The following is a 25013-nucleotide window of genomic DNA, read 5'->3' on the forward strand; positions in this document are numbered from 1 at the left end:
CTCACTCTCTGTCCCTCTCTGTTCCTTAAAATATAAAACAAAATGTAAAAAAAAAAAAAAAGTCACACAATACGACAATGATTAAAAAATATGATAAATCTACCTGAGGGAACATTATACATTAACTCTAGAATATAAAACTTTATACCACTACTGGAAAATGAATATTAAATAAAACAAGGATACAGAACTATGTAGAGGCTATAACTGTTACACATTCTACATATGGGCAAAGACTGAAATCAATATTTAAAATAATATGTTAGAGGATAAAGTTATGGGTTATGTTTCCCTAAAACTGTATGTAAGGAGGCTATATTCATTGCTTGTTAAGAAAAAACATAAGAACTTTCACTGGGCCTCAAAACCTACAGGTTCCAAAACACAGCTCAGTGCTCAGCCCAAAACACTGCCGAGGCTGGAACTGCCAACTTCCACCTGCTTTTAGTTGTCACCCTGAGAAGATGGTGACCTGGAGAAAACAAGTCAGAACCACTGCCAGGACAGCGGTGACCATCTCCTCCGGACCAGACCTGTGCAGGGGTTCCGCGTGATCAATAACACCCCAACCAGAGAACAAGTACAGAACCTTCAGGAGCTTTATATGCACACTTAAAGATGTCTTATGAGACTGATTAGAACTGCCTTTTTCAAAGCACCCAAAACTTAATTAATTCCAAAAAGTATTTTTGATGATGCCTTATAAAAGCAATTAAGTTATACTTAATGATAAAAAGCTGAATGTTTTCCCCTTAAGAGCAGTAATGAGACCAGAATGTTAGCTCTCAACACTACATCACTTCAGCATGTATTTGGGATTCTAGAAGAGGCAATTAAGCTGAAAAAAAAAAAAAAAGCATACTGTTTAGAAAGGAAGAAATAAAGTTACCTCTATTTGCAAATGACATGTAGAGAAAATCCTAAGGAATCCACTAAGAGTTATCAGAACTAATAGGTAAGCAAGAGTGCAGGAAAAAATTTGAAAATACAAATATCAATTATACTTCTATACACTAGCAATGAACAATCCAAAAAGGGAATTAAAACAATTTCATTAATGAGAACATCAAAAAGAACAAAATGCTCAGAAATAAATTTAAGAAAAAAGTGTAAGACTTGTATACTAAAAACTACAAAATATTGTGAGGATTAAAGAAGTGTTAAGTGCAAAGATAATCCATGTTTCTGGATCGATAAGCTTAAAATTGTTAAAGTATTAGAAATACTCCCAAATAGATTTATAGATTCAACACAATCCCAATGAAAATCTCAATTGGCTTCCCCCTCCCCCGAAATTGACAAGCTGATGCTAAAATCGATATGGTGAGGCACCTGACTGGCTCACACAGTAGGACATGAGACTGCTGATCTCAGGGTCATGAGTTCAAGCCCCACATTGAGCATAGAGCCTACTTAATTGGGGTTGGCGTACCTGAGTGGCTCAGTAGGTTAAGTGTCCAACTTCAGCTCAGGTCATGATCTCGCAGTGCACAGGTTCAAGCCCCACATCAGGCTCTGTACTGACAGCTCAGAGCCTGGAGCCTGCTTCAGATTCTGTGCCTCCCTCTCTCTGCCTCTCCCCTGCTCACGCTCTGTCTCTCTTTCCTTCTCAAAAATAAATGGATATTTAAAAAAAAATTTAATTAACAAATAAAAAAATAAATAAAGATTGGGGTACCTGGGTGGCTCACTTGGTTGAGTATCTGACTCTTGATTTCAGCTCAGGTCATGATTCCAGGGTTGTGGAACTGAGCCCCATGTCAGGCTCTGAACTGAGTATGGAGCCTGCTTAAGATTCCACCCCACCCCTCTCTCCCCCTCTGCCCCTCTCCTCAGCTTTCACTTTTTCTCTAAAATAAAAAAACTTTATGGGCATGTGGGAGAGAGGAAGTGGGGCGATGGGCATGGAGGATGGCACTTGTTGGGATGAGCACTGGGTGTTATATGGAAAACCAACTAGACAATAAACTATGAAAGAAAAAAAAGAAACTCTTAATAAGTACATGGTGAAAGCCCTAAAAAATAAAAAAATAGGGGTGCCGGGGTGGCTCAGTCGGTTAAGCATCCGACTTCAGCTCAGGTCATGATCTCACAGTTTGTGGGTTCGACTCCCACATTGGGCTCTGTGCTGACGGCTCAGAGCCTGTTTCAGATTTTGTGTTTCCCTCTCTCTCTGCCCCTCCCCACTCATTCTCTGTCTCTCAAAACTGAATAAATGCTAAAAATAAATAAATAAATGAAATAAAAATAATAAAATAAATAAATTTTTAAATCTATAAAAAATAAAGATTAAAAAAATCAAATTATGGTAATGCAAGAAAACCAGAAAGCTAGAACAATCTTGCAAAGAAACAAAGTTGGTGGACCCAATGTCAAAACTTATTATAAAGCTACAATTAGTATTATCTAGTTATTGATTATAGACATATAATCAAAGGAATAGGATTAAAAATCAAGAAATAAATCCATACAATTATGGTCAATTCATTCTCAACAAGAGCTCCAAAATAATACAATTATTTTGTAAAAAAATCTTTTCCACAAATGGTGCTGAGACAACTGAATATCCATCCACATCCAAAAGAATGAATTTGAACCTCTTTCTCACACCACATACAAGGTTTTTTCATATAACATATGAAAGACCTAAATATGGGAGCTAAAATTACTAAATTCTTTGAAGAAAGCACAGGGATAAGTCTTCCTGACCTTGGATTAGGCAGTCTTCTTAGATATAATACCAAAAGTACAAGCAACAAAAAGAAAAACTTGATAAATTAGACTTCATCAAAATTTCAAACTTTTATAAATGGGTAGTCAAAAGGTGATACATATGAAAAATAGAATATGATTTAGCCTTTATAAAAGAATAAAAAAAAAAAAGAATAGGGGTGCCTGGCTAGCTCAGTGGGTAGAGCACGTGACTCATGATTTTGGGGTTGTAAGTTCAAACCCCAAGTTGGATGTAGAATCTCTTAAATAAAGAAGAAAATATTTTAAAATAAAAAGAAAATCTTTTTAAAAAGAATAAAATTTTTATACATGTTACAACATGAGTGAACCTTGAAAACATTATGCTAATTGAAATAAACTTGTAACTTAAAAAATAACAAAGACTGTATCATTTCACTTGTATGAAATATCTGCTGTAGGCAAATTCATGGAGACAGAATGTAATATAGAGGTTACCAGTGGCTAGAAGCATGAGAAAATTGTTATTTTTCAATGGCTGCAGAGCTTCAGTATAAGATGATGTTAAAGTTCAAGAAATAGATAATGGAGATGGTTACTCAACATATGAATATACTGAATGCCAATCAACTATACACTTAAAAAATGGTTAAAATGGTAAATTTTATGTGACATTTTTTACCTTAAGTGTTAATTAAATTTTTAAAAACTTAAAACTTTTCTGTTTCAAAGTATACCATTAAGAGAGTAAAAAGACAACCTACAAAATAAGAGAAAACTTTGCAGTCATATGTGTTGTGTTAAGGGACCTGTATATAGAATAATAAAGAGGACTTACAACTTAATAACAAAGAGATGAATAACCATATTAAAACTAGGCAGAAGATCAGAATAGATATTTCTCTAAAAATATATAGCTAGCTAGCTAGATGGCCAATAAGCACATGAAAAGATATTCAACATCATTAATCAACAGAAAAATGTAATCAAAACCATGTACTTCACAACTACTAGAAAAGACATAATCATTTCTGATATCTATGACAGACGATAACAAATTTGGCAGGATGTAGAGATGCTGTCACCCTCTTACATGGCTGGTGGGACTGTAAATTGTAGTCACTTTGGGAACTAGTTTGACAGTTCCACAAAATGTTAAACAGACAACTGCCATATGACCAGCAATCCTACTCCTAGGCATAGATCCAATCAATGGCAATCCCATTCTTCAATGAAGTCATCTTTGTCTCCTTTCTTTCTCCCATACATGTTATTTATCAGGAAATTGTGTTGGCTGGGCCTTCACAATATATCCACAACCTAGACTGTGACCTCAACATAACTTTTAACATTAAAAATAACCAGGGGATGGGTGCCTGTGTGGCTTGGATAGTTGAGCATCCAACTTCTGATTTGGACTGAGGTCATAATCCCCAGGGTCGTGGCAGAGAGCCCTACATCAGGCCTGCTTAAGATTCTCTCTCTCTTTCTGCCCCTCTCCCCTGCTCAGACACTCTTTCTAAACAATAAAATAAAATAAATGTATAAATACATAAAATATAAAATAAAATTAAAAAAAAATAAAAATAACCAGGGGATCCGTGGAGAAATGGCAGGAAAAGTCCAAGATAAGCCTGGGACATCATGAGCCAGAAAGCAAGGAACTAATCAGACCACTGGGGCCCTAGAACATAAAAGTCAAATCACAAGGGCTCCCATTGGCCTGAGATGAGATAATGTGTGCATCAGAAGATTTATATAATGAATTGAAAACATCAAGTAAATGAAATAGATCAATAGAACAGACTAGAGCACCCAGAAATAAACCCACACAAATATAGTCAAATGACCTTTGACAAAGGAACAAACATAATTTAATGGAGAATGGATGGTCTTTTTAAGAAATCAAGTTCAAACCACTAGACATCTGCGTGCAAAGAATGGAATCTAGACAGACCCTACACCTTTCACAAATAAACTGAAAACAGACCATATGCTTAAATGTAAAATGCAAACTATCAAACTCCTGGAAGATAGCCCAAGAGAAAATGTAGGTGATTTGGGGTTTGGCAATGAGTTCGTTTTTTTCTTAATTTTTAAAGAAATATTTTAGGGGCTCCTGGGCGGCTCAGTCAGTTAAGCGTCCGACTTCAGCTCAAGTCATGACCTCACGGTTCATGGGTTCGAGCCCCTTGTCGGGCTCTGTGCTGACAGCTCAGAGCCTGGAGCCTGTTTCAGATTCTGTATCTCCCTCTCTCTCTGACCCTCCCCTGCTCATGCTGTCTCTATCTCTCTCAGAAATAAATAAAACATTAAAAAAAATTTTTTTTTTTTAATGTTTTATTTTTGAGAGAGAGAGGGGGAAAAAAGGTAGAGCGGGAGAGGGGCAGAGAGCGAGGGAGACACAGAATGCGAAGCAGGTTCCAGGCTCTGAGCTGTCAGCACAGAGCCTGATGCGGGGCTCAAACTCGTGAACCACAAGATCATGACCTGAGCCAAAGTTGGATGCTTAGCCAACAGAGCCACCCAGGCGCCCATAAGATTTTACTTTTTTAAGTAATCGCTACACCTAACATGGGATTCAAACTTACAACCCCAAGATCAAGAGTCACATGCTCCACCAACTGAGCCAGCCAGACACCTCTCAACAATGAGTTTTTAAACATAACACCAAAAGCATGAACCATGAGAGGAAAAATTGATATGGAACTTCATTAAAATTTAAAACTTTTCTGAAAGATAGTACTAGGAGAATGAAAAGACAAAACTACAGACTGAAAGAAAATAACTGCAAAACAGATCTGACAAAAGACTTCTATCAAGTAAATGGAAATTCATGAGTTTATAATGATTATAGTAAAAAACGAAAACAAACAAGCAAAAACTCTCACTGGTCATCACTGAAGGTGACAAGATACTAATTTATTATACTAAACACATATAAATAAAGCTTACACCTGCCTTTCTGTGTGAAATGGTGAAAGTCTGTATTTGTTAAAGAAGTTTAGGGGCGCCTGGGTGGCTCAGTCCATTAAGCGGCTGACTTCAATTCAGGTCATGATCTCATGGTTTGTGGGTTCGAGCCCTGCATTAAGCTCCCTGCTGACAGCTCAGAGCCTGGAGCCTGCTTCAGATTCTGTCTCCCTCTCTCTCTGTCCTCACCCCCACTCATGTACTCACTCGCTCTCTCCCTCTCTCTCTCTCAAAAATAAATAAACATTAATAAATGGCATTTAAAAATAATTAAAAAAAAAGAATTTTACATAATACACGCAGGGTGATATAGTTAGAAAATCACCATTTTGCAACCTGTAATGAAATAATGGATCTAGAAAGTCATCATCAATGAATGCTAAAACAATTAGGTGAAAGACTGATGGGACTGCCTGGGTGGCTCAGTTGGTTAGGTATCTGACTTTGGCTCAGGTCATGATCTCGCAATTCACAAGCTGTGCTGACAGCTCAGAGCCTGGAGACCTCTTCTGATTCTGTGTCTCCCTTGCTCTCTGCCTCACCCCTATTCATACTCTGTCTCTCTCTCTGTCTCTCTCAAAAGTAAATAAAACATTAAAAAAAAAAAAGAAACAAAGAAAGACTGATGGGGTACTTTCTAATGAAGGGACCAGACTGACATCTTAAAATCATTAAAAGGGGAATCAACCAATGTAATATCATAAGTAGGACACTTGAAGAAATTTTTATGGGTGTTAGATATTGTGGTGATAGATTTCACAGACTTATACATAGGTCAAAACTTATCACTTGTGCATTTTAATTATATACAGTTTATTTTGTGCCAATTATATCTCAAAAAGATGTTTTTAAAAAAAAAAGTGGGCTACGGGCGCCTGGGTGGCTCAGTCAGTTAAGAGCCCAAAGCTATGATCTCACGGTTCATGGGATTAAGCCCCACATCAGGTTCAGTGCTGCTTGGTATTCTCTCTCCCTTCTCCCTCTCCCTCTGTCCTTCCTCTGTTCGTGCTCACTCTCTCTCTCTCTCTCTCTGTCAAAATAAATAAAATAAGCATTTTTTAAAAAGTGGACTAAAAAAAACTAAAAAAAAAAGTGGTCTGAAATATTACATGCCCCGTCATGCAGTAGGAGGAACCCAACACCACCAATAAATGGATCTTGTCTGAAAAACTGAACCTAATATATCAAAGCAGTAGAACCAACTACCAGTTTATAGAAAATATGAAGCAGAGCAGAATGCATTACATGACACCATGTAAACAATCCTTCTTCCTCCTTAGTCTCATTTTCTGTTTAATTCTCTTCTCCCAGAAACTCCCTGGCACCCAAGAAGCCTCTTCTTCCCTCTTCTAAATGCATGTAGAGAAGTGTTTAAGAACACTTGTAATAAAGATGTTTCTAACATTGATACTTGCTCGCTACCTTGAGAACAGTGTTTTATCAATGAATGGATGTTATATTTATTCTTCAATGCATGCAGAGCCTTTTAGAACACTGTAATAAGTATGCTTTTAAAAGCACTTTTAAAAAAAACAAACAAGAGGGGAACCTGGGTGGCTCAGTTGGTTAAGTGTCCGACTCTTGATCTCAGCTCAGGTCTCGNGAGGGGAGGGGTGGGAGGGGAGAAACGGAGGGAGGAAGGGGGAGGAGGAATGGGGAGGAAGAGGGGGAGGGGGAAGAGGAAGAAGAGAAGCCTTCATCTGCAAAGATGAAACCCCCAGTGCAAGGAGTGAGCAGCTGTCAGTGTTAACTGAAACCATCTCCCACAGCTGCAGGTGAACTCACTCAGAGACAAGCCAAGAGGATCCACTGTAACACAGCAATAGCACCTAACTTCCAAAGCTTTAATACATATTTGATACAATTAAGGAAAAGTGTCCCAATCCCAGAAAGAAAGAAACAAACAAACAACTAAAATGTATAACCAAAATCAGTATTTCACATTTTGTTTTCCACAACTACAATCTGCCCTTTCCAAATAAGAGGGAAGATAAAAGGTCTAATTTGGTTGTCAATTTTACATGTCCTTCTTCTGATCTACCTCCCACCTGCCCCCTTTTTACTCTCACTAATCAAATAGGGTTTTCCTCAATCTGTTTCCCTTGGTACAAACTTCATTTTCTCTTTATTTACATCTTCATTCATGTGTGTTCATCAGACTACACGTTCACACCATGTTTTCTGATGTATCGCTTGCCTTGCTCTTTCTATACTTCCATTTTCATCTTTTAAAGTACTTTTTTTTTTTTTTTAATGTTTTATGTCTTTCTAGGAGAGAGAGAGAGAGAGACAGCGTGAGCAGGGGAGGGTCAGAGAGAGAGGGAGTCACAGACTGAAACAGGCTTCAGGCTCTGAGCTGGCAGTCAGCACAGAGCCCGATGCGGGGCTCGAACCCACGAACCGCGAGATCATGACCTAAGTGAAAGTCAGACGCTTAACCGACTAAGCCACCCAGGCGCCCCATCTTTTAAAGTACTTTTAACAAAAGTAGCCAAACAAAGGACCCTAAAATAAATGCAAATTGCAGAAGTATATAACACACTTAAAAATAACACCTGTCATTTATTTCTCTCTGTAGCAAACCTGACCTCCCCCAAATCTGACAGAATGTTCCTGCTTTTACAAAGCTGTGATGAAACTAAAGTTACACAAAACCATATTCATTCAGAGGAATCTTCCTAGATACATCATACCTTCTCTGCCTTGATGCCCACAGATCTCACATTCTATTTTCAGACATGAATATAAAAGAAAAGAAATCGGCTTTTAAAATTCTTAAAGACATTAACAATTTACATTCAAAACTCTAGTTTTCTTAACTTATTAGATATTATTTTCTTCTGCATGTAGCGCATGTAATATTTTGAAAAAATCAAACTTGGCCTTTGCATTGTACCATTGGAAACAAACAAGTAAAGAACCTCCCAGCAACCATTCTCCTGCACTCTACTCTACCTTAATTTACTTGTGCTTGATAATCCACTTATGTGGTTTCCAATGTAGAGGAGAGGCAGGGGAAACAGCTTCCATGGAAAAAAAAGAAAGAGAATATTTAATTAGAACTCCAATAATGATTTTCCTTCATATGTATAGATGGTGACACTCACTCCCCATTAGTAAGCAAATCATTTGAGTCCATTTCCCTGTAACAACTGTGAATTTTCCACAATCTAAAACACATCATGGGGCATTTTGGTGGTTCAGTCAGTTAAGCATCCGACTTCAGCTCAGGTCATGACCTCACGGTTGATGAGTTCCAGCCCCACATTGGGCTCTAGCATTGAGTCCGCTTTGGCAACTCTGTCCCCCTCTCTTTCCACTCCTCCCCTGCTCTCTCTCTCTCTCTCTCTCATAAATAAATAAACCTTAAAATAAATAAATACATAAATAGGGGTGCCTGGGTGGCTTAGGTGGTTAAGCGTCTGCCTTCAGCTCAGGTTATGATCTCACAGTTTGTGAATTCGAGCCCCACATCAGGCTCTCTGCTGTCTGAGCAGAGCCCATTTCATACTCTCAGTCTGCCCCCCTCTCTCTGCCCCTCCCCTGCTTGCTCACAAAATATCTCTCTCAAAAATAAATAAAATAAAAACTTAATTAAATAAATAAAACACATCACTGGAATGTCACAAGGTTGGTGACCCTTTCAAAAAGCTTTGTCTACCACCCACATTACTTTGGAGTGACTTTATTTGTTTTCAAGGCCTAGAATGATTCCATAACTACCAAGGTTAAACAACATACCAGTAATACTTGAATTAGGTTTACTGAACTCTGAGCTCCTGAATTATTTTGTCAAGAGAAATACTGTTCAGAACATACTGAAGAAACATACAAAAGATCTACTCTTCCATAAATGAAAAAAAAAAATTCTTTCATAAGGTCACACACAGAACTTTTTGACTGATACAATCCACAGCTATCAAGGTGAGTCCAGCATTTTTTTTCCCACTAAGAAGACATTAAGCAATCCAGATAAGATATCCTTTGAAGGATTTTGAAATACTAAGTGCCATCTATCCCCCCCCAAAATTAGAAAATGTAATTATCAAGAGATTTGCTCAAAAAAGAAGACATAAGGAAGAGAGCACCTCACATCTAAGAATTTCCCCTTCATTCACAACATTCTGGTTGATAACCTACAACTGGCTCAACAATAACACTGCTGGGATATTACAACTTTAGAGGTTCTTAGATATTGAAAAGAATCAGTTGCACCCCCCCTCCATATGTAACTCAAAATAAAAACAATACTGACTTCTAGTTTATAGTAACAGTGAGCTATATGATCAGTGTTAATCCCTTTGGTGAAAACAATTAAAAGTGCTAGGTAAAATAACTTAAAACCTTCATAAAGGCATAAAATATGTGGTAGATAGTGAGTCTGCAGGCCAAAACTAAAGCATGAATGGAAACCCAGAGAGAAACAATGGAAGGCAGAGGGCAACACAATTGCATCATCTTCAAGGGTCTATCAGATTAGAATGCTACCCCCAACAAGAATGTCTTTCGAAAGCAAAGGAAAAATATGCAGTCTTCTTCAGACAAGCAAAAACTAAGGGAGTTTAAGCAGACCATTAGTAAAGGAAATTCTAAAGGAAATACTTTAATCAGGAGGAAAGTAGAAAGTGTGGGATGCAGAAAGGAGAGAAAAACAAAAGGAGCAGTAAATATGTGGATAAATATAAATAAACATTGGCATTGATTTTTTTAAAGAAAATGAAAATATACTGTGAGATTTACATAAAGTTATTCAAGTTCTGGTTGAAAAGAGCACATTAAATTGGGAGGACAGGTAAATGGGTAAAAGTCCTAACACTGTTGAAGGGGAAGATACTTATTTTTTTTTTAATGTTTTTTTCATTTCTTTGTTTTGAGAGAGAGAGAGCATGAGAAGGGAAGAGGCAGAGAAAGGGAGAGGCAGAATCCCAGCAGGCTCCACGCTGTCAGAAAAGAGCCCAACGTGGGGCTCAATTTCACCAGCCATGAAATCATGACCTGAGCTGAAATCAAGATTTGGACGCTTAACTGACTGAGCCACCCAGGTGCCTATGGGGAAAAGATACACTTATTAATTAACTTTACAATTTGATAAGTCAGGTATGCCTGCTGTAATTTCCAGGTAACACTAAAAGAACTGAAACAGATCTACGTCATATATAGGTGATCCTTGGACAATGCAAAGCTTAGGGATGCCAACCCCCTACACAGTCAAAAATCCATGCATAGCTTTTGACTGCCCAAAAACTTAACTGCTAATAGCTTACTGTTAACCGGCAGCTTTAGTAATAACATAAACAGGCACTCATATTTTGTATGTTATACATGTTATGGATTATATTCTTACATAAAGTAAGCTAAAGAAAAGAAAATGTTAAGAAAATCATAAGAGGAAACACACTTACAACCCTGTACTGTATTCATCCAAAAAAAAAAAAAAAAAAACCAGAAAAAATCCATCTTTTGCCCCAAGTCCAACAGAGAATATTCATCCTATTGGCTNAAAAAAAAAAATCCACATATGATGAACCTGTGCAGTTTAAATCCATGTTGTTCAAGGGTAAGCTGTGATTAAACACTTTACCTGGAAGATTTAACTAAAGTTTTAGGCATCTAATGATATGGCCTCAAAATAAATTAAACAAAACAAAAAACCTGACAGCAATACCAAGAGAAATAAATATATCCATAATCAGAGATGATGGCAACAATAATATTTTCTATTTCACACGCTCTTAAAGTGCGACTTTAACACTTTCTACCATCCAGAGGTAGGATCTAGGTCCCTTCCTCTTAAAATTGCATGGGACTGTTTCAATTAATAACATACAGATGAAATGATGCTATGTGACCTTTGAGGCTAAGTCATAAAAGGCAAGGCAGTTTTGCCCTGCTTGCTGGAACACTCACCCTTAAGAATTCAGCACCATGTAACCACTTTGACTCTCTTGAGCCTGCCATTTTGTAAGGAAGCCCAAGTTAGCCTACATGAGTGACCACATAGAGGCCTGAGATTATAGGAAGAAAGGTTTGTGACCAGCTCCCAGCTGCACTAACCAGCACCCCCATCGTTGTTTCCAATCTGTTATTACCTGTCTGAAACTATATGGAAGACTTAAGCCAGAACTACCGAGGTGAGGCTGTCCTGAATTCCTGAACCATAGTAACTGTGAGAAATAATATAATGATTATTGTTTTGAGTCACAAGTTAAGCAGCAAAAGATAACTAGAACAGGCATATAAGGGATCTACAAAAAGCCTACAACAAAAAGCATACTAAATGGTGAAATACTAAAAGCTTCCCCTTTGAGATCAGCCAGTATTAGCACTTCTATCAAAACTGCATTGAGTCCTACACCCTACAGTAGCAGAAGTAAAAGAATAAAAGTTAGAGTGTTGGAAAGAATGAAGCAAAACAGTCATTTTTTGTAGATGAACTGATTGTGAACGTAGAAAAATGTAAAGGAAACCACAAATAATGATTAATATTCTATAATTTTTGCATATAAAAATATATAAATGCAATATAAAAATACATCCCTCTGCTTTTCCAAATTATATACATATATATCCATGTTNATTTATTTTGAGAGAAAGTGAGCAGGGGAGGGCAAGAGAGAGAGAGAATCCCAAGTAGTCTCCATGCCCAACATGGAGCCCCACATGGGGCTTGATCTCATGAACCATGAGATCATGACCTGAGCCAAAATCAAGGGTTGGATCCTTAACTGACTGAGCCACCCAGGTGTCCCCCAAACAATATATTTCTTAAAGATCTATGCAATAGCAAAAACTAAAAGAAAACAATGTTCAGAACAGTATTCTCTTTACAGAACATTCAAGAATAGCACGATGATTTCAGCAAAACGTTAATTCAGGAGTGCATATTAGAATAATTACAAAGAAAGTAAGAAAATTATTATTACAAAAGTCAAAATAGTGGGTAAGGAGGATTTTGTGATTCTATCTCATGACCGAGGTCATGATTACATGGGTTATTACTCATTCAAGTTTACGTTCATATATGATGTTTTCTCTACATATATATTTCACAATGTTTAAGTGTTTAAAAACTATAGTATATCATAAACTAGGTGTAAGCAAACCCAACGATATTCTGATTTTTCCTATGATGACTGGATTTTCATTCATGATTGAAGTTATCATTATACTTCAATATTTTGTTTTTCTCTTTTTGTGGATATCCATGATTATTGATGCTATAAGCATTTGCTTAGTCAGCCAGATGATTTATCTAGTGATAGATGCCAGCATCTTTCCAGGCCTTAGAGACATGGTAGTGAAAAAGCCAGGAGAGGTTCTCACCTTCAAGGAACTGACAGTCTGACTTAACTTCCCTAAATCCAAAAATGTTATCAAAATACAATTAATACTACCTGTTTTATAGGATTGCTCTAAAATTAAATGGCTGGCTTAAAGCAACTGTTTATTGAACCAGCAACTGTTTAAAAAAGGTAGTTCTGTTCCACATTCCCAGGAAGGAAAAGAAGGTTTTAGATTTCTAGTTCCATCATAGGAAAACCCATGTATTTCTATGTGTATCAAATTATATTCTTCATTCCACTCACAGCTTTTATCAATCCAGGCTAAAAATGAAAACTTAAAACAGGATCAGAAAAGTAGGGCCTAAGAGCCAAATCTGGCCCATCTTTTGTCTATGTAAATAAACTTTTATCAGAACACAATCACAGCAATTCATTTATATATCATGGTACAATGGCAGAGAGCTGAATACTTGCAACAGAGATGGTCTGGCCCACAAAGCCTAAATATTTACGATCTGCTTTTTTACCAAAAAAGTTTACCAAAACCTAATACTATTGGGCTTTGCCATTTCAGAAGACCATTGTATTATTTAGCGTCAATTGCTAAGCACACACTTTGACTATTGCTACATTATGTTAATGAACAACTGAATGAATGATATAAAATCTCTATAAAGAAGTTTCTACTCAGTGTAAGCAGGAAGTACAGTGTGTACGGAAGTGGACATGCATTCCAAGATCAATTTGTAATTCTATAGTATTTTCATATCTTCCACCATGGTTTTATGTATTCTTCATCACATACCTTCACGGGAACTTTCTTGTCAAAATCAGGGAAGTGAATTATGTTATTTAGTTTGGACACATACAGTATCATTATGGTAGCTGCCATCTAAAAAAAAGAGAAGGAGAAACTTCAGTAAAATATCTGGAAAGACATCTTCAGAAGAAAATACATTCATCAAAAACAAAATATTATCCAAAAAAATCCATTTTCTAGGTTCCAAAAAATTAACTATTTCTTAGAATAACAAAATTGTTTTTCTTGCCAATGTATGAATTCCATCAGAACTATAGGCAAAAATAGGAGGAACTTAATGGAGAACTGTGGGGGAGAAGAAGGGGGGAAATAGTGGGGGAGAGGGAGAGAGGCAAACCATGAGAGACTCTTGAATGCTGAGAACAAACTGAGGACTGATGGGTGTGGGGGGGAGGGAGGAGATGGGCATGGAGGAGGGCACTTGTGGGGATGAGCACTGGGTGTTATATGGAAACCAACTTGACAATAAACTATTTGTAAAAAAAAAAAAAAGATAATTAAACTTTTATTTATAGTAAGAAAAAAAAGAACTATAGGCAAAAAGTGTTAAGATCAAATAGACTCACACACATATACATATATTATCTCAAGGGGCTGAAGGAACAGTGATGGAGTGAAACAAGATATGGTGTCCGCAAAACTGGCCAGAGTAACCACAGGTGGTGAGGCCACTCCTTGATCCTGGGCCATCCTTCCCATGTATTGATCATAGGGACACCTTCCCACATAAAGTGAGTGTGGGGGTATTGCGAGGGGGCAAACTCCATACTGACACACTTCTAGTCTAATATTCCTATAACACAGAAGACAAATTAAGAGGAAAAACAATTTTAAAAGGGATTTATTTTTCTCTTCAATCTTAGTTGGTACTGCAAAAATGTCTCCTTCAAATCCTATTAATCCAGAGTACAAGTATCTTAGAAACATTCTAGATTCTTATTATGAAGTAAAAAATTTTAATATTATCTTCCTATGCAAATTTTTGAACTTTCTCAATTGTCTCCATATTATTATGCAAAAATTTAAGACCTCCTTCACCATGATTATTACCCTAAACCTTGAGTCTAATGAGTTTACAAATGGAATATTTATGACAGATTGTAACATGAGCCCATCTTGAATTATAATTATAGTTTGTATTTATAACTGACCTTATAATTCTCACAGAAATATACTAACATTTACTTAGAATATCCTGTAACTCAGACTTTTAAATGAGGTCTGCTTCCCTCTTCCCCCACAAGTTGTGTATCAGAAAGGCTTTACTTTGAGCATAAGCCAGTGAATTTATTTGCCTTGGGGATTACTAAAGGCACATTATCACATATTCACTGATCTTTTAAAGTACTTTTTTCTACATATTTCACACTGAAACATTAAGATGATGTATTTTGGGCCTTAAGGAAATATAGTATTTTATTATATTTTTTTATTCCTAAAATGATACTGCAAAGAGTACCTTATCAGCAAAACCTTTAACCAGAATAATGTTTAATCATATGAATGAATCCTTCCCAAGATTCACAATTAAAAATTTAATTAACAGACACAATTTTCACAATTTTGTTTTTCTCCCTATAAATTAAAGCAAAACCAAACAAACAACAAAGAAAGGTGCCTTTGGTGCCTGTTACCACTTGCCCACTGGAAATCACCAGCATCTGAACAAGACAGTAAACAAGCCACAAATTAATATTAATGGGAAATTTCAGAAGCAGCCAAATGGGGTTAGTCTGAAAGCTCACCCAATCTTGTCTTTATACTTGAGAACAAAAATCACAAACTGCAGGAAGCAAAATGCAAACATGTTTAGTTAGGCCCACAGAGAGTTTTGTAAAAATCTGAATGTGTTGTCAGCATTTACAAATTTGATATAAAAATTCAAAATCTGTGCTTCTCTTGAAAAACCTCCAGAGGTGTTAAAATAAGGACTAAATGAACCCAATCTCATCTCCCGAGCCTTTTTCTCTCAGCACAGTGGCTTAAACTGAGTCCCAAATGCACACTTCAACTTTGGCAACTATGATCCCTGTCCCACCCCAGCCTCCAGTTTGTTCCCCACCAGGCCTGAGGCTTTTAGTCTTCCGGCCCCTTGCTTTAAAGGGTAATTAAATTCAATTAAGGACGTTGAAACAAATAATTGCTTTTTCCTACAAATATAGCTGTTCCTAAATTATAGAAAGACTTATTAAAATGTGTGCCAACATTTCATATTGTTTCGCCAAAAGTACCATAATCTGGCCCTCTGTCAGCTCAATAAATTTGTAAACCAGTCTTAAACAAAAGTGCTTAAAGTTTCATTGTGTATAATGACAACTAATTAAGTGGTTAATTTTTCTTTTTCACTTACCTGTCCAATTCCAAGAAAAATTGGTGATGGGAAACTATAAAAAACACAGAACAACAAATAATTTTAGCAACTGATAAAAATTTGCAGTCTATAATATGTAATGGCAGGAGTTATTTAAAAATCTTAGACTTTTTCTTCATTCTCAGACCATTAAAACTTACAAAATTCACGGACTTTTCATTTGTTCATTTTTTTTTTCATCTTTAAACTGATTGTTGCCCAACTTGGTAATTTTCTATTGTTCCTTGTCTGTCATCCTATTAACAGACAACATGACTATGTATATAGAAAGCCAAAATAATCTGGGGCTAAATTATTAGAATAAATAACTTTAGCAAGGTCACTGGCTACAAAATGGATACGTGAAAAATATCATTTGTATATCTACATGCTGGAAGAAACAAAGTGAAAATTTTAAAAAGGTCATTTATTATAACACTAAAAGCACATCAAATAATACTGTGTATTTTATGATATTAAGAAATTATCTTTAATTTCTTAGGTATTGAGGTGGTGTTTTTTTAAAACAACAAGAGCCCTTCTTATCTTTTAGAAATACATCTTGAAATGCATATGATGATATGTTTTTAATTTGCCTCAAAATAATTCAGGGGGGAAATGGTAGGATTGAGTGCAAGGGGGATACAAATGTAATAAACTGCTGACCCTGGGTGACGGCTACTGGATGATTCATTACACAGACATATCTCATTTTATCACTCTTCACTTTATTATGCTTTGCAGATACTTACAAAGTGAGGGTCTGCGGTAACCCTGCCTTGAGCAAGTCTATTGGTGCCATTTTTCCAACAGCATTTGCTCACTTCGTGTCTCAGTGTCACATTTTGATAATGCCCGTGATATTTCACACTTTTTCATTATTATTATTCTTGTGGTGGCAATTTGTGACTAGTGATTATGACTACCTGAAAACTCAGATGATGGTTAGCATTTTTTAGCAATAAAGTATTTTTTAAAATAAGGTATGTACATTGTTTCTCAGATATAACGCTACTGCACACTTAACAGACTACAGTATAGTGTAAACATAACTTTTATATGCCCTGGGAAACCACAAAATTCAATTGACTCACTTCACTGCAATATTTACTGTATTGTGGTGGTCTAGAACCAAACCCACAGCTCTTAAGTATGCCTATACTATTTTTTTTTTAATAATACACCCAGGAACAAATCTAACAAAAGACTAATTAAAGATTACAATAAATGCATTCCATTACAACTGATGAGAGAAAAAAATTCTTTAAAGGCCTGAGATAGAAGTCATTTTAGATTTCTTTCTAAGTCAGCATAACTATAGGTACACTTTGTTGAAACCAAAAGCCTGATTCATGGTCCACCAAGCATACAATGTACCCCTGCTTTGTGAATGAGAAGCCTAAAGGAAGACCATGTTGTCCTTAAGATAGCAGTCAATGCTCCTACTCCCTATTCTTTGATGTTGAAACTTGTGATTCTTGCCGATATGCTAATATATAATGTTGAGCTTTTACAAAATGTGAAAACTGTAACCTGTAAAACTCTGTAAAAAACCATTCATCCTCTGGAGTTCTTTCTTTGTAAAGAATGTTTCCTGAGCAGCTGTCCTTACTGGGGCTCGAATAAAACTCTCTTTCTTACTCTTAAGAGATTCCAAAAGGTTTGTTCATTTCGCCTTGACACAATGGAAGAGAACAGAAATGAGGACAGATACACACATATATGACAACGATGACAGTGCACAGCAGTGAGGGAAAGATGGTCTTTTAACAATCGGCACTGGATAATCTGGATGATACACTTCACACCACACTTAGCAAGGCAGCATGTCACCTCCCCCTGCTCACTACCCAAACCCGCACTGGCTCCCAGTCATTCTCTCAGAGAATATCACACACACACACACACACACACACACACACACACACACACACACACACCCCTACCTCAGTCCTCAATCTGCATATCAGAGGGAAATACACCTATTTCAGATAGGGCAAGAAGAGAGTAAAGAACTGACTTGCCTTATCAAAGAAAATAGAATGAATGTCTGGACAGTATCACCATGAGAATGAAATTCATTCTAGTGGATGGATACCAGTGGTGCCACCCAGATACCCACTTCTGGACTGAGGCATTCATTCCGCAGTTGCCCAAGAACATCCTCAGCTGAAGAAAGCTACCTTGCCAATGGCAAACACCCTCCCTGTGAGCATCCTGCATTCCAAGCCCCCACCCCAATCCAGAATTCTGTTGAGTCATCTCAGCTCCAGAGCCCCTGGGATCAGGCTTTGTTGTGACTGCAGGACAGCCAAACCCCACTTCCCTCTCTCCACCACAGGAGTGGATCCCAAGAGCTCTACCCAACATACTGCCTCTGCATCTCTGAGGCTACTTCCCAGAGAATATAATCTGCCACATCAAACAAAACCACAAGACAGCAACATAAACAAACAGTAAAACAATAACAACAAAAGGCTTACAGAAGGTAGACAAAGAGACCAGCTTAAAGGAAAATATAATACATAGAGAGAAAGAGCCCAATAAAGAGAGTAAATGATTCCTAGATAAAAAGCAAATTTGTTGGCATAAGGGAAATAAATAAATTGTATCTTCAGATCTAAAAGCACACTGTTAAAGAAAGTGCGACATGAGTAAAGCAGCAGCCATGAAATTCAGACAAAAATTACCTGACACTGGCATCCACCAGTTAGGGGTCAAATCAAAATAATGAACTCAGCAATGGAGACACTGTGGTAAAAGGGCTGTTGCTGATTACTGTATCTGTTTAAATACACAACAGATTCAAACAACTGTGCGATTATAATTACACAACAGGATACCACATTATAAAGCAAGATATGGAGGGGAGGGGACACAGGAAGAAGCACAGAGCTCCATCCTTCACAGCATAGAGGTCTTACATTGAAGTGTATTTAAAATTGAAATACGTTTACAAAATAAACATCATGAGATCAACTTCTTAATGTTGTGCATGACCTCTTCATCTTAGAAGGATCTTTTAAGAAACAGTAAGAAGAAATCTATATTTGAAAGTCAGTTAAAACTAAATTTCAAGCATACGCGCAACTTGCGATTTCCACTTAAAAATCAGCCTTCAAATGCAGCCAACGTGACAGACGGTGGGACGGCCCCTGGAACGCTGCAGTATGAGTTCACAGGGTCAGCTATGAAGCTGTCTTGCCAAAAAGGTTTAATCTGAATGTAGTCAAGCTTTTAGATCTAAATTTCAGTTGGGAAATAAGTTGAGTAAGATTTGAAAAAATAAATCAGACAATCCATAATGTGGGGACATTTTATAAAATACCTGGCCCAGGCTTTTCAAAAAGTCAATATCATGAAGAAGGAATGGGATGCAGGGGCTTTTCTAGATTAAAATAAACTATAAAGACATAACCCCATGCATTTCAGGAAGCCTGACTGGATCTTGATTTAAATGTTTAAAGCAACAATAAAACTCTCTTGGGACAACTGGGATGATTATATAATTGGTATTAGATTACTTTAGGAAATCATTAAAGTTCGTTAAAAAGCAAAAATGATACTATGCAGGAGAATACCTGTATTTCAGAAGAGACAAGCTAACAAATTTTGGAATGCAGCATCATGACATCTGCAACTTACTTCCAACAGTTTAGGGTGAAAAGCAAATACAACAAGATGTCCGTTACTGCATCTTAGTGATGTGTGTATGGCTGTTCATTTTACTCTGCTTTCCATCTTTCTGTATGCTTGAAACTCCACAATAAAAAGTAGTAGTGGGGGGCACACAAGTGATCCTTAAAAAGTTAATTAAATAAAAGCCTCTTCTTTCCAAATTCTTTCTGGATTAAAGAAAACAATTTATAAATAAATGAGTAAATAACTAGTATCTATAATATGGACCCTCTTTTTAAAAAAAGCAATTGAGGGGCACCCGGGTGGCTCAGTAGGTTAAGCGCCCGACTTCGGCTCAGGTCATGATCCCATGGTTTGTGGGTTCGAGCCCCGCATCGGACTGTGCTGACAGCCAGCTCAGAGCCTGGAGCCTGTTTCGGATTCTGTGTCTCCCTCTCTCTCTAACCCTCTTCTGCTCATGCTATCGCTCTCTCAGAAATAAATAAAACATTAAAAAAAATTTTTAAAGCAATTGAACCTATACATCTATATCTCCAATCTATCCATCCGTCTAAAAATATGTGTGATATTATTGCCTAATGTTATAGTATTTTTTAAAAATTTCACCTTAATATTTTTTCTTTTCTTTGAATTCTTTGTAATGATCACACCAGAATGACTCTTCTTGAAAAAAAAACAAACAAAAACAGAGGGACGCCTAGCCCCTCCTCAGTTGGTGGAGGATGCAACTCTTGATCTCAAAGTCATGAGTTCAAGCCCCACAATGGGCACAGAGCTTACTTAAAAATTTTTTTCAATTTTTTTTAACATTTATTCGTTTCCAAGAGACACAGAGACAGAATGTGAGCAGAGGAGGGGCAAGAAGAGAGGGAGACACAGAATCTGAAGCAGGCTCCAGGCTCTGAGCTGTCAGCACAGAGCATGATGCGGGGCTCGAACCTCATACCATGAGATCATGACCTGAGCCAAAGCAGGAGGCTTAACAGACTTGAGTCACCCAGGCGCCCCCTAAAAAAATCCTTTTTTATTTTTTTAATGTTTATTTATTTTTGAGAGAGAAAGTGTTAGTGGGGGAGGGACAGCTAAAAAATTTTTAATAAATACTTCAAGATATTGATTCTAGGCAGCAGGAATATAGATAATTATTATTGTCTTCTTTGTGCATTTCTGTATTTAAATAATCCCTGATTTTTAAACTGAATTCTTGTAGGAGTAAACGGGAGGAAGTGAAGACAACAAGAGGTGTGTACACAAGTTCTAAGAGTCAGGTTCTGAAAGAAGAGAGAAATGAGGGTCTACCGGGGATCAAGAATGGGTTGTTCCTGCATGAGACACCGGAACACGTCTTCAGGGCTAGAGATGCTGAGGCGGAATTGAGGAGGGATGGAAGGAGTGACCAGTGCACCCACGGAGAGGAGGGCTGGACCTCGCATGCGCGAAAGGCTCCCTACATCTTTTTTTTTTTTTTTTTAATTCTTTTATTTATCTCTAGGAGAGAGAGAGAGACAGCGTGAGCAGGGGAGGGTCAGAGAGAGAGGGAGTCACAGACTAAAACAGGCTCCAGGCTCTGGGCTGGCAGTCAGCACAGAGCCCGACGCGGGGCTCGAACCCACGAACCGCGAGATCATGACCTAAGCGAAAGTCGGACGCTTAACCGACTAAGCCACCCAGGCGCCCCTGGCTCCCTACATCTTAGCACCAGGGCACCGTGGGGGCCTCATCTGACATCTCCTTTCCCACTGAAGTAGTGGGAGTGGAGGGTGGCAGTGGGAGAGGTTCCAGCAGGTAGGAGGAAGCAAAACCCCAGAAGGAATGAGTGGGTGGGAAGGAGAGCCCACTGGGCTTGGCGACCACCACTTTACAGCTCAGAAGTGGTTTCGTCCCACAGCAGTCTGACTTGCTCAGTGCTGAAGGAGGGAGGCAGGCAGGCAGCAGGCTGTGCCCGACCAGCGGACCAGCGCCAGCCCCAGTGGGCCCCCGAAGGGCTCTGAGCCTGGATGCGGAGACACCAGCCGGAGGCAGCGCTGGGCGTGGACAGCCGGGCGGGTCACGGCCCAGCATGGACCACCCTGGGAGTGACTGCAGGAAGTAAGGCCACACCGGCTGCCAGGGTTCCCGGATGGCTCCAGAGTCCTCAGGGTTGACTTGGGACTGGATGCAGAAGACCAGGCCTCCTCGTTGTGAGAGTGACAGGAGCTCAGGGGCCACCACAAAGGACCTTAAGGAGTGGTAAGTCTGGAGCCCAGGAAGCCTGCGCAGTGGGGAGCCACGAGGACCCAACCTCACCTCCCAGCCACACCTGAGGTGAGACCAAGATCCAGATGCTTCCAGGAGCCAAGGAAGCAGCCAACCAGAGGCGACATCTTCAGAGAAAGCAGGTTTTCATCAAAGTAAGAGAAAATTACAAGTTGTTTTTGTTTTTAGTATGATTTCCAGTCCCCACCACTGGAGGCTCAATACAATATCTTTTATAAAAACCTCTCCAAGTAATTCACATGGTCAGGCAGGTTTGGAAACCACTGTGCTAAATGATCCCAATGTCCTGGGATGCATAAAGAACTAGATATACAGGAAATACTCATTGAACTGAATACAACTAAGCTCCATATTTTTATTAAGTACCATTAGTAAATTCTTGCATGTCCTAGAGAACAGTGTATTTCAATGGCAACAAAAAAGCAACTGCAGACCACCCCACAACCCTCATGAATCTGATTCCAAAGACCCACTAGTGTAACCAACTAGCCATAGATTCTTAGATGACCTTGCTTTTTCCTCCCACCCTCACAGATTCTGAGAGTTCATACCCTTCAAAGATTTCTCTGTCCAACTAGATAAATCTAGCATTCAATGACCCAGATAAGTCTAGCATAACAAATAATGAACACCACTGATCAGACCTGAACCCCAACCAGAAACAATCTGTTCAAAATGGAAGAGAAAAAAATATTCCTTAGGCTACATTCCCATGACCCTGTGGATCAGGTAATTGTCGAAATGCCCTTTCAATTCTACAACACAACATTCTATCTTCAAACAGCTAATGTTTGGATCAGATTTCTGTGGTTTATTGTTGTAACCAAACCAACCCAACCTTCCTCCCCTCAAAAATGTGCGCCTAAAACATTCTGAGATGAGAGAATGAACAATATTATTTGAACAGGGTTCTCCAACTGTATATTACATTACAGAAATGTGAAATGTTTATTTCTAAGGACTGAAAGTTTTGTCTTACAGAGAAAAAAACCTTCATTTCCTCCTTCAATCATGCAACTCAACATTTTAAAGATGGGAAGGCTAGAGTGTAAGATATCTCATATAATAATAATCCTTCCTAGTTGGAGACTTCCCCTTCATCTTCAAAGCACTTAACCACTGTTTACTGGTCCCTGCTTCCAACAAGAAGACACCTATTTTTGGAGGCAGTGACTGCCATGGCCAGAGAGCACACAGCTCATTCAAGTGCAGAAAAGAGAGACTGAACTTCAAACTTCATCCAACATAACTGCCAACCACTCCCAAACAAGCTTATTAATAGCATTCTCTCTCTTTTTTTTTTTAAATCAAAAGTGTTTTCAGTTTTCTTTTTCATTCATTAGTGTGTATTCTGTGTGTTAAATGATACAGGTTTAGGTATATGTTCATTCTAATTTCTTTGAGGCAGTGTTGGTGTTTCCCACAGACACCAGCAAGCATGCTTGCCACACACTGAAGAGACCTTGTAAAGAGCATGAACAGCTGTAAGATCACCAAAAAATATCCCAGTTCTCTCTCTTCCCTCCATATCTGCTGCTGCCCTGTGCTGCTGTCCAAGCCATCTTTTAGAATCATCTAGAATACTGCAATCACTTCCTAGCTCCTCTCCCTGCCTCCAGTGACATCAGTTCTCCAACCAGCAGCCAGCCAAAGAAATCTTTTTAAGCACAGAAATTATGTCATATCACTCCTCACGCTAAAACCTCCCAAGGGACTCCCAAATGCATTTAGACTAAAATTAAAACTACTTATCATGGTTTCCCTGCTTCCACCCTAGTCCCCAAAATGTGCTTTCAACACAGCAGCCGGAGTGATTTAGATCATGTTACTCCTCTGCTCAATACTGGCTGGTGGCTCCCACCTCCCTGAGAGCCTCCATGGCAGCTTCGTAGGCCCTCCAGGATCTAACAATCCATTACCCTCACCTAGTACCATTTCCCACCCAAACACCCTTCTCTTTCATGCTTGGAATATTCTTCCCTCAATTCCTTCGCATCACTTATCTCTTGGCTCAAATGTCAACTCTTCAGTGAAGCTTCACTGATCACACTCAGATGGCAAACTCTTTCCCATGCCCACATTCCCCAACTCCCTTCCCTGCCGTATTTTTTTCTCCTGACCACACAACTGCATCTGACATAATATAAATTCTACCAGTTTATTTATTGATTGATTCAGTAGAAAGCTCCATGTAAGCTCTAGGAGGATAGATATTTGCTCCATGACATTTGGGGTTCTGATCTGCTTTATTCACTCCTATGTCCTAAGTGCCTAGAGTAGTGCCTGGCACTTAACAGGTGCTTAATAAATATTATTGAATGAATGAAGTCTGATCCTGCCTTCCCTGCCTCCCCAATCATCTCTCCTACCTTCTTCCATTTGCTCATGCCTTCTGTCTGGAATGCCCTAGTGCCAACCACTCCATCCCAGGCACTCTCATAACACAGCTGAAATCACCCTGCTTATTCTTGAACCCACTTCCTTTCTGTCTCTATCACCGGAATGGGATCTCCAGAGCAGCAACTCTGTGGTGATCACAGCTGCTTCCCTAGTGCCTGCAGCGGGCTTGGCACACAGTAAGTGCTCAGGAAATATCTGTTGGTGGTGTAACCAGCCAAGCTCCTGTGGGTCTCAGCTTTCCCAAGTATAAAATAAGAAAGCTTAAGATACTCTCTGAGGTCTCTTTAGGCTCTTTACAAAATTCTGATTTTACAGTCTTGTAGCGCTGTATAGTTTGCTCTGGGAGGTCATTAACAGGGTTGTAATTATCCAGCTTTTGCATTTGAGGAAACTGCTGGCTTTGGGACTAGCCCAAGAGGCACAGCTATTAGATGGTGGAACTGGATCTAAATCCACAGTGCTTTCAGTGCTGCTATAAGGAGAGCTGAATTAAACAGGATTTTCTAGTCCTTACAAATAGGCTCAAGGAACCAGGAATCTGGCTTACGGCACACTAATCCAAGAAAGTACGTCATGTGAACTGCTAATGGTTTTCCCCAGT

At 38.5% G+C, this 25013-nt stretch overlaps 1 protein-coding gene across 1 annotated transcript in view; it reads right to left on the minus strand.

Annotated features, from left to right (window-relative positions):
• The window catches only part of SLC35D2 (solute carrier family 35 member D2), a 55518-nt gene that overhangs the window by 29859 nt on the left and 646 nt on the right, over nucleotides 1-25013 (minus strand). Inside the window, exons 2-4 of the mRNA XM_077749552.1 lie at nucleotides 16118-16151; nucleotides 13753-13839; nucleotides 8620-8687 (exon numbers count right to left, since the gene is read on the minus strand). Of these exons, the coding sequence (XP_077605678.1) occupies nucleotides 8620-8687; nucleotides 13753-13839; nucleotides 16118-16151 (189 nt within the window). The remainder of the gene's footprint in view (nucleotides 1-8619; nucleotides 8688-13752; nucleotides 13840-16117; nucleotides 16152-25013) is intronic.

The sequence above is a fragment of the Crocuta crocuta genome, unplaced genomic scaffold, assembly GCF_008692635.1.
Source record: "Crocuta crocuta isolate KB4526 unplaced genomic scaffold, BGI_CrCroc_1.0 scaffold99, whole genome shotgun sequence".
NCBI classification, from domain to species: domain Eukaryota; kingdom Metazoa; phylum Chordata; class Mammalia; order Carnivora; family Hyaenidae; genus Crocuta; species Crocuta crocuta.